Here is a 16,975-nt window from a genome sequence, read left to right as displayed (position 1 = left end):
TTTAAAACACCCCAATACATGAATAATTACATTTGTGAAAAATAAGGGGAGTCATTGGAGGCCAGGAACAAAATGGGAGCAAGAGTCCAGTGCGGTAAAGCTGAAGTGTCCGGCTGTCTTTGGGGTGTTTCCTGATCCAAGGTAGCCCAGAGCTTTGGTTTTATTTCTGTGCGTCTTGGAGGACAAAGTCCAAGAAGGGCTGGGATTCAGACAGTAGATCCTCTTGCACAAAGCTAGGACCCAAAAAGGGTAAAAACCTCAGGGAAAGGAGATCAAGAAAAGAAAAACAAAAACAAAACAATACAACAAAAAAACCAGTACTGCCAAGGAAAGATGTCTGTCTTGGCCCTGGCTCTGGGAGGAAGGGGAAAAAGGCCTCCCCGAGAATTCCTATCTACTGGCCAGCTTTCAGGTATGTTTGGGTCCCAGACTCATGCTATCTGTATGGCCCAAAGAAACACTAAGGTGAGAATTTTAATTTAAAGTAAACCTATGTCACCAGTGAACTCCAATGCCCAGTGAAAGAAAATACAAACCCTTCCTGGAGGAATAAACCCTCAATCCTCAACCCATCAGATACTGAATTTATCTGAGAAAGAACATAAAATATTTATGTTTAACAGGTTTAAGGAAATTAAAGAAAGAATTAAGGAGTAAGACTGTTTATAGGGCCAGTGAAATTAAAATGTCAAAGAAAGGATCAAATATGGATTAGACACAAGTAAAAAGAGAATTAATAAACTGGGAGACAGACGTAGAAAAATCACCCAGAAGGTAGCACAGAGACAAAAAGATAGAAAAAGAGATTGAGAGATATGGAAGATTGAGTGAGACAGATCAACATGTTTAATTAGAGTTTCAGGAGGATAAAAAAGAAAAAAGACTGATGGAAGTAATATTTAGAAAGACGAGTGAAAATTTTCCAAAACTAGTGCAAGACATTAAACCCTAGATTTCATGAAACACAATGAATCACAAGCGGGACAAATAAAGAAATCCTCATCTAGATAAATCACAGTCAAAATACAGGACACGAAAGACAAACAGAAAATCTTACATATAGCCAGAGTTGACTTCTGGCCAAGGAATGACAGAGTGACTGTGATAGACACCTTCCCATTAGCTACACTAGAAACCAGAAGATAGTAGAATATTATTCTCAAAGTGCGCAGAGAGGAAAAAAAACTTTTAACCTAGAATTGAATATCCAATGAAACCATCTTTCAAAAACAAGGACAGAATAAAAACATTTTCAGATGAACAAAGTCTAAGAGGGAATGCCACCTCACTTACGGAACTTCTAAGGATACACTTTAGGAAGAAGGAGACTGATCGCAGAAGAACTATCTAAGATATGAAATGGAATGTGAATTTTCAAAAAATGGCCATTAGGGGTAAATTTAAACAAAGTGTATAAAATAAAAATTATTAATTTGAAGGAATATCAAAATTCTGAACAACTATAATGAGTAAGCCATGATAGGGGTGACTGGAGTCAAAGCATTTTACAGTATCTGGTTTTGTTTTTGGTGAGGAAGATTGGTCCTGAGCTAACATCTGTTGCCAGTCCTCCTCTATTTTGTATATGGGACACTTGCCACAACATGGCTTGATGAGCAATGTGTAGGTCCATGCCCGGGATCTGAACCCTCAAACCCTGGGCCACCGAAGCGGAGCACACAAACCTAACCACTACGCCGCAGGGGTGGCCCCCAGTATCTGTATTTTAAAGATTATGATTAATAAAATTAAGTGTTCATGTTAAAAATCTCAAAATTTACCATTAAGAAAGAGAAACAGCATATAGCATCTACACTAATTAAATGGAAAAAACTACAATGAGAAAAAACATTTCAATTATTTCACAAGAAGGCAAAAAAGCAAAAAAAAGAGGGAGAAAAGCAAGACAAATGGTCAAAATAAATGAAAATGTAAAAATTCTTAAGAGTTGAATAATGAAAATACCAGATACTAAGACCTGTGGGATACAGCTAACACAAGACTCAAATGCCTTAAGATGCAAATATTTGGGGGTGGGGTGAGTGTAAAATAATGAGCCCCAAGGAAGTAAAAAACAAAACCAGAAATTAATAAAACAGAAAACAAAGATACAATAGAGAGTACCAACAAAGGTAAAAGTTCTTTAAAAAGAGTAATATAATTGACCCATTTTAGGTAAAAATAACCAAGGGAAAAAGAGAGAAGGCACAAATAAGTAGTATTAGGAATGAAAAGGAGGACAAAACTCGATATAGCAGAGATTAAGAAGATAAGGAAATATTACTAAGAGTTTATGCCAATAAACTGAAAGCTTAACAAAATTATTCGTAGAGAAAACAGAAATGAACAAACACTGATTCAAGAAGATACAGAGGAGCTTCTGGGTGGGTCAACACACCGAGGTGCTGGGAGGGTGGTGTGCCTGGAGAGGGCATGGAAGCTCTGCCCCTACACCTTCTCCTATGTCTCTCTTCCATATGGCTGTTCTCTAAGCTGGTGACAGTAAGTAAAGTGCTTTCCTGAATTCTGTGAGTCATTCTAGCAAATTATGAAACCTCAAAGGGGGCTGTGAAAACCCCCGAATTTGTAGTTGGCTGGGCAGAAATGTGGGTGCCCTGGGTCCCCTATTCACGGCTGGTGTCTGAGGTGAGGGCAGTCTTATGGGACCGAAGCCTTAAACCTGTAGAATCTGATGTTAACTCTAGGTAGCTGGTGTCAGAAATGAATTGTTGGTGTCAGAACTGATTGGTGTCAGGGAGGAAAGAAGCTCTCATTTAGTGTCAGAAAATGTGGGATTCGCTAGAATGGCCCAGGGTCACGGAAGCATGTGGTTTGGGAAGAGAAAGGATGAAAAGAGCAGGAGATGAGGAGCCTTTGATTCCTGGGTGGCCAAATGGTCAACCATGGTATGGAGCAGCAGCTATGCCGAGATAAATTACTGAAGGTGCAAGTTACCAATGGAATTTATAGATGGATCCAACTCCCAGTGAGTTGTTTCACTGGATGCCTAAAGAAATGCAAACCAATAAGAAAAAAGTGAAATATACCATCCCTTGGTTATTGTTATCTATGATAGTCAAAATGAAATTAAAGGAGAGTGCTGGGTCAGACTTTGATGCCAGACCAAGCTCAGATACTGGTCAATCTGAGCTTCTGCCAACTAGCTTCAAAGCTGCCCTCAAGAAGAAAAATTATGCAGGGACAACAAAAACCACCTCTAAGATCTTTGGTCAACAAAGTCCATGTCAGGGGTAGGGGGCGCAAAACCAAGAAACTACTAAAACCAGGGAGTATAGTGTGAAGGAGCTGTTTAATTCTGTAGATCAGTGTCACCAGCTTCCTGAAAATCTTTACTAAAATGGACTGAGAGTAATTTAGGAGCAGTCTCTTTGTTTTTTTTTTGTTTTTTTTTTAAAGATTTTATTTATTCATTTTTTCCCCCCAAAGCCCCAGTAGATAGTTGCATGTCGTAGGTTCACATCCTTCTAGTTGCTGTACGCGGGACTCGGCCTCGGGTTGGACGGAGATGTGGTGCCTCGGGGCGCGCCCGGGATCCGAACCCGGGCCGCCAGCATCAGAGCGCGCGCACTTAACCGCTAAGCCACGGAGCCGGCCCAGTCTCTTTGTTTTTAATGCTGCAGAGTGGAAGAATATGTTTGGGTTGATGCAGGACCCACAGTTACCTATGGTACAGTCACAGATGGCTATCCATGATCCAGACACACAGCAGGTTATTCCCAAGGGAACAGCCAGCCTGGTAGACTGGATAAAAGCGACTGTAAAGTCTATTTACCCTGAGAAGGGGGACTGCCCCACTCCCCCTATAAGTGCCATGTGGAATACCCCAGATGAAGCAGTTGACATGATTCATATACAAGCTGTGTCGAATGGGCTTTATGATAATCGGGATATTCACCCACTGAACATGCCCGTTACCCAGGTCATGGTAAATACCATGGGCCCCTTTGGCATGGGCCCCTCATGTAACCTTACTGCCACAAAAATCCAACAGTCAGAGAAGCCTTAGCAAATCTGCTGTCTCAGCTTCTCCTCACGAATCTCACAGATGCTAATAAAAACATTAGGTTAATTAACAAAAAAATTCAGAGAGGCAGAGGAGAGAGTCTAGGGACTCCTCCTAGCAGGGTGGAAAATTTTAAATAGTTATTGAGAAATGGGGTGAATAAAGCAAATACTGATAGGAGCAAACAAAGAAGAAAAAGAAGGGTAGTGTCAGGGGACTCATCCCAGCAGGGCGGAAATCTTTAGATGGTTATTAAGAAATGGGATGGGGCCGGCCCCGTGGCTTAGCGGTTAAGTGCGTGTGCTCCGCTGCTGGCGGCCCGGGTTCGGATCCCGGGCGTGCACGTGCATCGACGCACCGCTTCTCCGGCCATGCTGAGGCCGTGTCCCACATACAGCGACTGAAGGGATGTGCAGCTATGACATGCAGCTATCTGCTGGGGCTTTTGGGGGGGGGGGGAATAAATAAAATCTTAAAAAAAAAAAAAAAACAAGAAATGGGATGAACAAGACAGACATTGCTGGGGCTGAAACAGAGGTCTTAATACAATGTTATCTAGGATTGGAAGATCCTAGACCAAAGTGATACCAGATCAAGACAAGGTTGACATGATTGAAGCCACTGTAGAAAAGAAACCCTATTGTAACTTAGAACGACCTCTGACAAACTACCCCAGCTGGATATGCACCCTCCAGGAGATCCAACTGCTTTGTAGATTTTACCACCCCTGCTTGTGCATGTACCTCCCAGCTGCGATAAGATGACTTTGTTCTTTTGAGTTCCTTAGGAATGTGATGACCCCCGAACACAGAGTGTATGCTGATAGCCATCATCAACAAAAACTGAAAGATACGGTGTGGCGACTCCCACTCTGTAACACCCGAGAATCAACATTCCTAACCCCCTCCCCCCTATAATCCACCGGCCTATATAACTGCCGTAACATTTTGTACCCCCTGAAGATGGTTCTTTCAGACATTAGTCGGCCATCTTCCCTCTTGCTAGCAAGCTGTAACAAACTGCCCTTTCTTTTCCACCATCTTGCCTCTTGACGATTGGCTTTTGTCTCTCTGCAAGCAGATCGTGCCCTTTGTGTGGTAACAAAAGGGATCCCTGCTGGTCCCCCTACATTAAAGGGCCCTAAACAAGTTGAGTCTATTTACCCCAGTTTGAAGAAATTTAAAACACAGGGAAGGCAAAGACTGTAATGAGAAACCAGACCTGGAATCGCCTGGGCCAAGAGGCAGGCAGATTAATCAAGACAAAGAATGACAAAAGAGCCAGGGTCTCTTGGCTTGACCCCCTGCTGGGATCTCAAAGCCTAATGCACAGAGCAGGTAAAATGGTCAGGGGGTGGAGAAGAGAAGTTTCCGGGACTCCTTTACATAGGAACCTCACACACTGTGGTACTTTCAAAAACCTTTGGTGAAGTCTTAACGCAGGCTACAATTAGACTGATAGTATAATCACGGGCCCATTTAGAGCCAGTTCGACAGACCCTACCTCTTATCAAGGGTGATTAAGAATTGTCTTTCAGAAAATTTGCAAAGTCACATAGTCAGAGCATGTGCAGAAGAAGAAATCTTGACCCGAAAGGACCGCGGAAATCTCCTCCCCACAGAACCAAAGGACCAGGACATGACCAGAACTTAAAAGTCGACTCTTACCAGAAGTCAGGAAGAGTTGGTGTTAAAATTCCTTCCCCACCTTGCCATAAATGTTTAAAACCCTACCATAAATGCTTGAAGCCCACCAATCAAAACCTGTCGTGCCAGCGTTTCTGTGTGCCAGCCCGTTCTCCCTAACCTCTTAAATGTCCCCCCAAATCTTGAATCGGGGAGACAGACCTGAGGGCACACACCCTGTCTCCCTGCAGACTGATCTTGCAGAATAAAGCTGATTTCTTTTCCTAAAAGCTGATGCCATAATAATTGTTTTTTTTAATGCACATTGGTCAAGAGAATCCCAGTTTTGTGTGGTAACAATAGAACATTAAAACAGAAGGCATGTAAATTGCCCTTCAAGCAAAATTAATTGGTCATACTAAACAGGAATAAGACTGCCAGAGCCCACAGTAGAAAAGAAGCTGGAGTGCTAGTAGGGACCAACTCTATACAATCGCCCTGGTGGAGCACAGACTGGGGATTATGGCAAAAGCCTGTGAACACCTCCCAGAGACAACTATTGGGATGTTAGACTAGAGAATTCCCATTTGAGAGGCAACTACTAGCTTACTATTGGACATTAATCTAACCTGCCCCTATGACTGAAAGACATAAAATAATTTTGAAACCTGAAATACTCATGATGTCTTGGGTGATGTTGGAAAAACACTCTAACGGGGAAGGCAACACTCAGAAGAGTTCCATAATAAAATGGAACCTGTTTATACAGGATCTTGTTACGAGGAGAATGCAAGGAGGAAATAGAACCAGGAGCCTCTTTTCCCACAGGACTGACTCTGGAACTGAGCGAGCAGCCGTCAGATTCTATCATTACTTGAACAGTGCCCTATAAACCCCTCCCAACTGACCAACAAAGAGCTGCCTGGTTTACAGAAGACAGTTCCACGGTGAATGGACGACATCCTGTTTGGAAGGCCACCACACTAATCGAAGAAGGTAAAACAGGTCAGCTCAGTGGGCTGACTTGCACGCTGTTTCCCTATCAGTGATGGAAGAACTGAACAATGGTAAAAAGCCCATATGTTTGGGTTTTTACTAATTCACGGGCAATGGAAAACTGGGCTATTCAAAGGATGCCTATAGAAGGCGCGGCCCTATGTAAATCACTCTGGGAATTTATGGGGCACATTAAAGTAGGACATGTTGATGCCCATTAGAAGAACCCCCTTCTAGGTTCGGGAAATGATCAGAACCACCAAGTGGACCTTTTGGTGCACTCCCTTGGAGTGGCCACCTGGGCCCATGAAATGAGTAGACATTAGGGGGACTGCAGCAATGCAGAGATGGGCTGAATCTAGACATATGCCTCCTACACTGTCTGAGACACAAAATGCCAGCAAGAACTGTTTTGTCCGCCAAAAAGAGAGACAGAAGCTGCAGATGGCTATGGGGAAGATTCCCCGTGGGCAGGGGAGGGGGGTGGGAAGCCCTGCACACAGCTGGCAAGTGGATTACACTGGATCAATGCCAGTAGCCCTGGGGGTGCTATAAATGGGTCCTACCAGGAATAGACACTTACTCCGAACTGGGCTTTCCATACGCGGTGGTAGATGCAAATGCTTAAAATACTATCAGAGAACTGGAACAGAAGATACTCTACCAATTTGGGCTGCCGAGTTACATTTCTTCAGATCAAGGGACACACTTCAGAGCACATAGTGTCTAATAGTGGGCAAAGAGATATCACATCAAACTGACATGTTGCTTATCATCTTCAGAGTAATGGTTCAACAGAGAATAGGAATAGGCTGTTGAAACATTTGCTGTCTAAAATGGGTGGAGATAGGGCCGGCCCCGTGGCTTAGCGGTCAAGTGCGCGCACTCTGCTGCTGGCGGCCTGGGTTCGGATCCCGGGCGCGCACCGACGCACCGCTTCTCCGGCCGTGCTGGGGCCGCGTCCCACATACAGCAACTAGAATGGATGTGCAACTACGACATACAACTACCTACTGGGGCTTTGGGGGAAAAATAAATAAATAAAAATCTTTAAAAAAAAAAATAATAAAATAAAATGGGTGGAGATAAAAGCCTTCACGAGTGTGTGCTCACACTTAACATGAGGGGCCCTAAAGGAGGGTCCCCACTAAATAGATTCCTCTCTTCTTCTGGTGGATCTGAGGAAAAGATGATAGAGGTGGATGCTGGTATGACTACAATTCTTCCCCGGAGGGAAGGATGCTGGTATGACAACTTTTTATTTTCTTCCCCACATCGCCTCAACTTTCTCTTTCCTACGTGATGCAGGACCAGGACTACAACTACAAGTGTCAGAGCAGTAATAATTCCAAAGCAAGAAACTGTAACTCTATTTTTAAACCTTTATGTCAGAATTCCTAAGAGCCTGATGGAATGGGTTATGCCTTCAGTCAATCTGGCAAAACTGAGATTAACAATGAATGCAGATGTACTGCCTAGTGGTAAAAACAGCCTACTAGTTCTGTACTTGTGTAACCTTCCCCTTATATGAATGTGTGTGGACTGAGGGGGAGGTACGTGCTAGACTAGTATTGCTGCAATCTAAACCAGCACTGTGGCTGAACCTAATGTCTCTTCCAAAGGTGGGAAAGTTTGGGTATAAATGGAAAGGAGGAGAAATAGTAGCTGAGGGTAAAGGAATGAATAAATGAGTTATGTAATAAGGGGAACCCAATATTACAATAATACCTTGAAAGAGGCTCAGAGCAAGAGGTGACCATGTCTTTTAGCTCAATTATATCAGATGCCTTAAAATGGTGAAGCCATATATTGCTGAGACCACTAACTGCTTTTGAAACCTGACAAGATCAAATGGAAGCCTGCAAACTTCAATGGCCCTGCCCTGGAAGACAGTTTCATACAGTAGGATGATGGTCTGAACTAACCGTTAATGACTGAATGGGACTAGTGTGCCAGCATCTTTTGAACTGTTAGGATTCTTTTGCTATAAGGGATCCGTGGTCAAAGACCAGGGGGTAGAGTGTGGTATAATAAAAAATATTTGGTCTTTGTTGCCTGTTGTTCTTGTTGACGACGATTACGAGGATCAGGATAATAATGATGAAGGAGGAGGCGAAAAGGGAGGAGAAATAAAAAACCTAAATAAACCATTCAAGACACTGAATTGGTACTTAACATCTTCCCAACAAAACCAGTTTACAGAAAATAATTACAACTTCAAATAAACTCTTCTCCACTTTATCTTCCAGAGAAAAATGGAATACTTTCCAACTTATTCTCTGAAGCTAGAATAACCTTAATATCAAAAACCAGGCAAGACAGTACAAGAAATGAAAATTAGAAGCCAAGTCATTAAAAGACACAGATGTTAAAATTCTAATCAAAATATTAGCAAAATAAATCAAGCTATATATTATAAAGGTAATAATACATCATGACGAAGTCAGGCTTATCTCATGAATATAAGGGTGGAATGTAGATTTTTCACCTTACTAAATGATTACAAGGAGAAAAACATGTTCACCTTACTTGATGAAGAAAGAACGTTCAATAAAATACAACATACATCCATGATTTTCAAAAACTTGGAACAAACTAGGAATAAAAGAAAATTTCTTTAACCCGGTACAAGGTTATTTACCAAAAACACTACAGCAAATGCTATACATAGTAGTGAAACAATAAAAACATTCTTTTTAAAATCGAGAGAGAAGGATGCTTGCTACTATCAATTCCATTCTATACTGTACCGGAGAGGCTAATAAGGATTATAAGGCAAGAAAAAGAAATAAAGGTAACAAAAATGGAATAGAAGAAACAAAACTGTCATTATTTGCACATTATTATCTACTTTACTATTATAAAATTTTACTAGAAGACATCAAAGAAGACACTTATAAATGGAGAGAGATATCATTTTCATGGGAGAGACTCAACATTTTAAAATTGTCCCAAAATTGGATTCAATGCAATTCCAATAAAAATAAGGTAGTGAAGAGAACTGTCTATCAGATTCCAAGGTTACTTGAAAGCTACAGTAATTACAACAGCGTGATTTAGTACAGGGACAGAAAGATTGGCAGAATAAACTGAAAGCCGAGAAATACACCCTCATATATAGGAACTTATATATGACAGAAGTGGCACTGCAGATCAGAGGGAGGAAGAATGGTCTATTCAATAACTAGTACTAGGATAACTCGTTACAGATATTTCTAAAATATTAAATTTGATCTCCTCCTTACAAGATAAACAAAAATCAATTTCTTACAGACTAAGGCCTAAAATGCTAAATGTAATTTCAAAACATTTAGAAAAAAATGTAGACTATTGTTATGATCTTAGAAGATTTCTTAAAAAGAACAGATAAGGTGAGTCATAAGTTAAAAGATTGGTAAACTGGAATTCATGAATATTAAGAGTATCTTAGGGCCGGCCCCGTGGCTTAGCGGTTAAGTGCGTGCGCTCCGCTGCCGGCGGCCCGGGTTCGGATCCCGGGTGCGCACCGAGGCACCACTCCTCCAGCCATGCTGAGGCCGCGTCCCACATACAGCAACTAGAAGGATGTGCAGCTATGACAGACAACTATGTACTGGGGCTTTGGGGGAAAAGTAAATAAATAAAATCTTTAAAAAAAAAAAAAAAAAAAAAAAGAGTATCTTAATTCATCTAAAGACCCCTAAAAGAAAATTAAGAACCACAAATTGGAAGGAGATATGTGCTACATGTATAACTGACAAAGGATTAGGTTCCTGAATATAAAACAAAAAATCATTTGGAAAAATGTCTTAATATTCTGTTTATCACAAAATAAAGCTAATAGTATAAAAATATTGGTCATAGCAGGTCAAATTCTACTGCTTTTAGGATACAGGTCATGAGAACCACTTTCTGCCATCAAAATATCAAGTTTGCTTTTATGATTTATAAACTCCATAACCAATAAGCTATGATGTTCAGTTGAGCATGACTAGCAGTTTGTGATTAGAAGGCTTCCAACTTTTTCAAGAAAATGTTACATAGCTTCTACTTTCTGACAAGGTTAATCCATGCACAACTTACCAGAGGGAGTGGGGGAGTACTGTGAAGGCACACAGGCAGGCAGTGCAGAGTGGGCTGTGGCAACTGCTTATTTCCGTGAAGAGTCAAAGGAAGTAATAAGCAAGGACCAAAAATGTTCCTGAGACTTTAATTATTGGTATCAAAAGGCACACAGTGGTGTTTAAATTCCCCTATGTTTTATTCCTCCACTATTCCTTTGAAAAGAGGATCATACCCCAATCTTCCCACTGTCTTGCCCCAGGTATTCCCAAGCTACAGAAGAAAGTGCTCTTTTCTGATATGGGTCCTAGAAAAGAGCCTTTATCTCCTGGGTGCGTTCTCTACTTAAAATTTCTAGCTAGTTACCACTGCAAAGTGACTGTGATGTACATGCTTTCTAAATAACAGATGGAATCTGTTTAAATGGGCAGTGGACCAGAATTTCAAATCAGTCTAGAAGGACATCTTCATCACTGAAATCCACCTACTTTGATTCATTTTGGGTTTTCATGGTAATTGTTTAGCACTTGCAATGTTTTTAAATTTTATGGCATAGCTTTATCAGTGAACAAGAAATGAAGTAGCAGACGTTATTAAAAACCCCTTAACACAGTCAGGAAGAATGAAGGAGGGCACCAGAACACAAATCAACATAATGACTCTTTTATTTCATTCATTTAAATGAAATGTCTTTCTCTAATGGGAGAGACATTGTCAATGTTAGAATTTGCATTTACACAGAGCTTTCATTTTATACTCTATAATTATTTAGCATGGTACCTTTACAATAGAGCTGCAGAGTGAGTTTATAATTTAAAAATAAATATTGAGAGATAAGGAAAGGTTAAGTGCAGTGCCCAATACAGTTAACATGGTGATTAAGTGCTCTGGAGAAAGACAGATCTGAGCCCCATTCTTAGCTCCACCACGTCACCTAACAGCTGTGTGATGTTGGGAAGGTTACTTAGCTTCCCTGAGGCTCAATTTCTTCCTTAATGAAACACAGATAACAGTACTAACTCATTGTTGAGAAGATTAAACGTAGGGGAGGGCCAGCCCCGTGGCTTAGCGGTTAGGTGCGCGCGCTCCGCTGCTGGCGGCCAGGGTTCGGATCCCGGGCGTGCACCGACCACCACTTGTTGGGCCATGCTGAGGCTGCGTCCCACATGCAGCAGCTGGAAGGATGTGCAACTACGACGTGCAACTATCCACTGGGGCTTTGGGGAAAAAAATAAATAAATAAAATTATAAAAAAAAAAAAAACGTAGGGGAAAAAACCCGAAACGTACAAGGCATTTTTATAGTACAATTCCTAACGCAGAATGATTTCAGTGATGGTTACAAAATTACTGCATGAGAATCTTTTTTGCATGACACTTTAAAAATATATATGCATATACAGTTCTATAATCACAGAATTCACTCTTGTTCCCGACATAGGACCAAGTTACCAGAAAATACTCATTTGAGTACAAAAACATGCTCATGAATACTCATTTTTCTTCCTTTGAAACTGAAATAAACAGGTAGATATTAATCAACTATAACTTTCAACAGACTCCATAAACCAGATGGGATGAGTTAATCAAACAGCAGAAAGAGAGCTCAGGACACATCGTAAGCAGTGAGACGTACAGTGCTATTTAAAACAGGAAGTGTGATAATGGAAAGTTTTTTCTAAAAAAAAAGCATGACTTTCAGTATAAGACAACATTTATTAGGTTCTCAACCCAGAATCAAATGCCTTGACTATTTAACAAAGTTATACTTTAAATGCAGTAATATGTTGGCCCTCACAACTTAAGATACACATAATTTATTGAGGATTATGTAGGACTAATAAAATTAAGAATTATTACTACAACACTGGTTATCATTCAGTCAGCCAGTTGTGCCCGAAGTATTTTGTACAGGTTTTCTTATTTAACCTTCATAATAAGAGTGAAAGAAACCAACAAACCTGTTATCCCCATAAAGGTAAACTGACTGACACTCAGGAAGACTGTGTAACTTGTCCATGGTTACAGTTAGTCACTGACAGAGCAGAGATTTGAACTCAGGATTGTTACGACTTGAAAAACCAATATTCATTCTGGCCCAAACTGCTTCTCTAGGTAGAACATTAGGAAACGGAACTAAATGACCTTGAAGATCCTTTGTAAATCTAAAATCTAAAATTCTTTTTCCTAATGAGCTAATACACCTGAGGGTATTAAGCTCCAAGCCCCCGCCCCTTCTAGCAACTCTCCAATCCCTATCCCTTTCAGGGAAAAAAAGAAAGGAAGAAATAAAAAGGAAGAGAGCATTTTTTTTTTTTGGTTAGTGCCATCAAATCGATTCTGACTCCTAGTGACCCTGTGTACAGCAGCGCTGAACCCTGCCCGGTCTTTCTGCACCACCCTCTCACCTTCCGGGGCTATTTATAGGGTTTTCATGGCCAATTTTTTTGAAAGTGGGTGAGGTCCTTCTTCCTAGTCTGTCTTAGTCTGGAAGCTCTGCTGACACCTCTCCACCATGGGTGACCCTGCTGGTATTCGAAATACTGGTGGCATAGCTTGCAGCATCACAGCCACATGCAGCTGCCACAGAATGACAACCAACAGATGGGGGGTGCAGTTCCCTGACCGGAAAACGAACCTGGGTTGCAGTGGTGAGAGCATCACATCTTAACCAAGAGATAATTACTTAAAGTTAAATCTTTCAGATACAAAAGGGCAACCTGCAGGTAACGAGGAGCACTAAGAAAAAAGTAAGAACAGGGGAAAAGGAAAGAATTTATTAGATTGCCCATTAGCGAAGAACTTCCTGACAACAAAATTGAGACACTGGAACACATTATCAGAGAACATTATGTAGGATAAACTGAAGAAAATACAACCTCGTGAAGGACTGTCAACACACAAATAGTGTCAACACACACACAAGATGGGGAAGTACAAATATAGCCTACTTGGCTCAGCCTCACTTATAATTTAAAATAGAAAAGAAAAAAAGGAAAGTGGTAAAATACTTGACAGCAGCAGTCAGGAAATTGCACTGTAATTCTGCCAGCCTAAATACAAGTTAGCAAAATGCTAAGCCAAATATTTGTGCTACATTTTTCAAAGGACCCATCAATGCACAGGTATCATTTTATTTTATTTTTTGTGTGTGTGAGGAAGATCAGCCCTGAGCTAACATCCATGCCAATCCTCCTCTTTTTGCTGAGGAAGACCGGCCCTGAGCTGACATCTATTGCCAATCCTCCTCCTTTTTCTGCCCCAGGCCCCAGTAGATAGTTGTATGTCATAGTTGCACATCCTTCTAGTTGCTGTATGTGGGATGCCGCCTCAGCGTGGCCGGACAAGCGGTGCATCAGTGTGTGCCTGGGATCCGAACCCGGGTCACCAATAGCGGAGCGCGCGCACTTAACCGCTAAGCCACGGGGCCAGCCCCCGCACAGGTACCATTTTATATCTTCCTTCAATTCACTATCCCCAGTAAGACACATCTCTATTTCCTCTGCAAATTCATATTCAGACTGAAACCAGTACTCTGGTCTAGGCCTCAACATTAGTCATCATAAAGCCACTGGTAAAATAAAACCCAAATTTTGTTAGTTTCTTAAGTATGTGTTGGGAGAACTTTGAATAAAATATATCATGAAGATAACTTCCTTCTGGGATTAAAAACAAAACAAAACAAACTAAAAATCTCCCTGATTGTGGTGGAACTGTTAGATGGAGGAGAGCGGTGTCTGTTTCTCACCTGCACCCATTCTCTCACCACGTGAAATCACCTGCAGGCTAAGGTCCAAAGTTGATTGCCTTAGGAAGCTGCAGAGTCAACAACGTCATTTATCCCCTTCCAACGTCAGCCGAGTTTGTTTGTTTTTTTTTCAGGAAGATCAGCCCTGAGCTAACATCCGATGCCAATCCTCCTCTTTTTGCTGAGGAAGACTGGCCCTGGGCTAACATCCGTGCCCACCTTCCTCTATTTTATATGGGACGCTGCCACAGCATGGCTTGACAAGCAGCGCGTCAGTGCGCACTGGGATCCGAACCTGCAAATCCCGGGCCAAAGTGGAGCGTGCACACTTAGCCACTACACCACCAGGCCGGCCCCTCAGCTGAATTTTGATGTGAACTTTTACTAATCTGTCAAAAATGAGAAGTCTACATGTTCTGGTAGTAACACGATTCTCTCACTTTCATCATGAAAAGGAAATATGTTTCTTTTATGATTATTATGTATTATCAGGAAAAAAAGGGGTTATTTCCATTAAAAAATAAATACACTCAAGTCAGCCAAGTTAATGCTTACATAGTCCTTCCTGTTTTCCTCTACAGCCACTGCCACTCTAAAGAGAAATAACTCCTCAGCTCTGGTCTTACCTAAACCTGTTCCTTTTACACAAAAAAAGACTTCTGACCTTTAATTATTTGGTTCTAATAATATACCCCATGGAAATACAGTAGTTGGGAGCATAAGTACTGGTTTGAGGGAGACTTAAAACTCTCGAGAAGACCTACCTTGTGAGTAGAGAAGAATCTGCATCTCGAGAAGAACACAGGTGAACACCTGCACCAGATTCTCCAATCCCAGGAGCTCGAAGGCCTCTCGAAGAGGGTAATCAGAGAGAGGGAGTTCATTGGGCCCAGGCCTCTGGCAGATGACGGGTTCATAAACACCATAAAATTTCAGTGATCTCCCTGGAGGTGGAAGGGGTACCTCATAGAGAATATTGTGGATGTAGCTCTCGAGGGGCAAGGGGGGTGGCTGCTGTGAGGTAACTGCCTTGTGAAGCTGGATGAGGAATTTCTTGCAGGCCTGCATGAAAGGCAGTGGTGTGATCAAACATATACTTTTTGAAACATACAGGGTGTCTCTGCTGATGTCATAGGAGTTGTAGCGCTGGAGTTTCAAAAGGGAAGTTGTATCTGCCTCGTCAATGCTGCTTGCCAGCGAGTCCATGCTGCAGGAGGACGAGGCGTACACGCTGCTGTAATGCTCTGCGTTGTGCATCTGGTAGAGCGTCTGCATGGCTGTGCAGATCTGTTTACTCGTAACTTCTTCATAGAAAGTGAGAACAAAACCGTAGGTGCGAGAACCATCTTCCCGGGTAATTATAAACGAGTGGAACTGCGGGTCTTTATTGTCAGTTTGTGTTCTGAAAGATAGCCCTTTAGGCATGCACAACTGTGGAGGAAGGGGGAAAAAGCATCAGAATGCAGTACATAAGTAACTTCAAACCAGGAAAAAATGTTTGTGAACCTCTATCCAGGCTCGTGACCTTCAGTAAGTCATGTAACTCCGCCTCAGGTTCTTGACCTACAACAAACGCTACACGAGTGACGTGAAGACAAAATAAGCAAGGACACTTCACAAAGATTTAATATTTAAGTACTATTTTTGGAGGAATGATGATAATGTGTCAGAGGCATAGGGAAATAGGTGAAGGCTCATTTGATAAACGGAAAAAAAGAATCATAAAAACAGTATCATTTTCGCTATTTTGAACAGTATGCTATATTTGAGATACTATGCCTAAGAAATTAGAATTGATCCTTCAAAACATTTCAAATGAAATAAATAAAACAAATTAAAGAAAATGTGAAATATACTAAGGGAAACAGAACTTGTAATTCAACTATCCTAACGTAATAATTATTAATTTTTATATATTCCTTTCTACTTTTGTATAACAACATGCTTTCTGCATAGAAATAATCTACCACACATTATTACATTGCACTTTTTTTTTCAGATTTAATAATCGATCTGGTGTAAAATTTAGAAGTTCTCCCAAATTCTCACATTACCAAGAAAACACAATTCACCTTAAAAGTTATATGTCCTTCATTCAAACTGTCAGCAAACATTTATTAAGTGCCTTGATGAGCTGGGCCCCGCGATGGTGATACCACGGTGAGAAAGACAGACACGGTCTTTGCTCCGCTGGAGCACCCAGTCCAGCAAGGATGACAGAGGATTAAAAAATCATACAGTGGGGGTCGACCTGGTGGCACAAGCGGTTAAGTGCGCGCGCTCCGCTGCGGCGGCCCGGGGTTCCCAGGTTCGGATCCCCGGCGCGCACTGACGCGTCACTTGGTAGGCCACGCTGCGGCGGCATCCCAATATAAAGTAGAGGAAGATGGGCACGGATGTTAGCTCAGGGCCACTCTTCCTCAAGAAAAAAAAGGGGAGGATTGGCATCGGATGTTAGCTCAGGGCTAGTCCTCCTCACCAAAAAAAAAAAAAAAAATCATAAAGTATGGGAAATGCTAAAATAGGGTAAATATAGGCTGCT

At 41.5% G+C, this 16,975-nt stretch overlaps 1 protein-coding gene across 7 annotated transcripts in view; it reads right to left on the bottom strand.

The window, feature by feature from the left end:
• Positions 1 to 16,975, bottom strand: part of DENND5B (DENN domain containing 5B) — a 193,235-nt gene that overhangs the window by 86,390 nt on the left and 89,870 nt on the right. For all 7 annotated transcript variants that reach the window (XM_087442601.1, XM_087442600.1, XM_087442596.1 and 4 more), the window contains one exon: positions 15,198 to 15,864. In XM_087442601.1, the coding sequence (XP_087298727.1) occupies positions 15,198 to 15,864 (667 nt within the window). The remainder of the gene's footprint in view (positions 1 to 15,197; positions 15,865 to 16,975) is intronic.

The sequence above is a fragment of the Ceratotherium simum genome, chromosome 17, assembly GCF_057802395.1.
Source record: "Ceratotherium simum simum isolate JZ-2026a chromosome 17, ASM5780239v1, whole genome shotgun sequence".
NCBI classification, from domain to species: Eukaryota; Metazoa; Chordata; class Mammalia; order Perissodactyla; family Rhinocerotidae; genus Ceratotherium; species Ceratotherium simum.
This window is presented reverse-complemented; position numbering and strand designations above follow the sequence as displayed.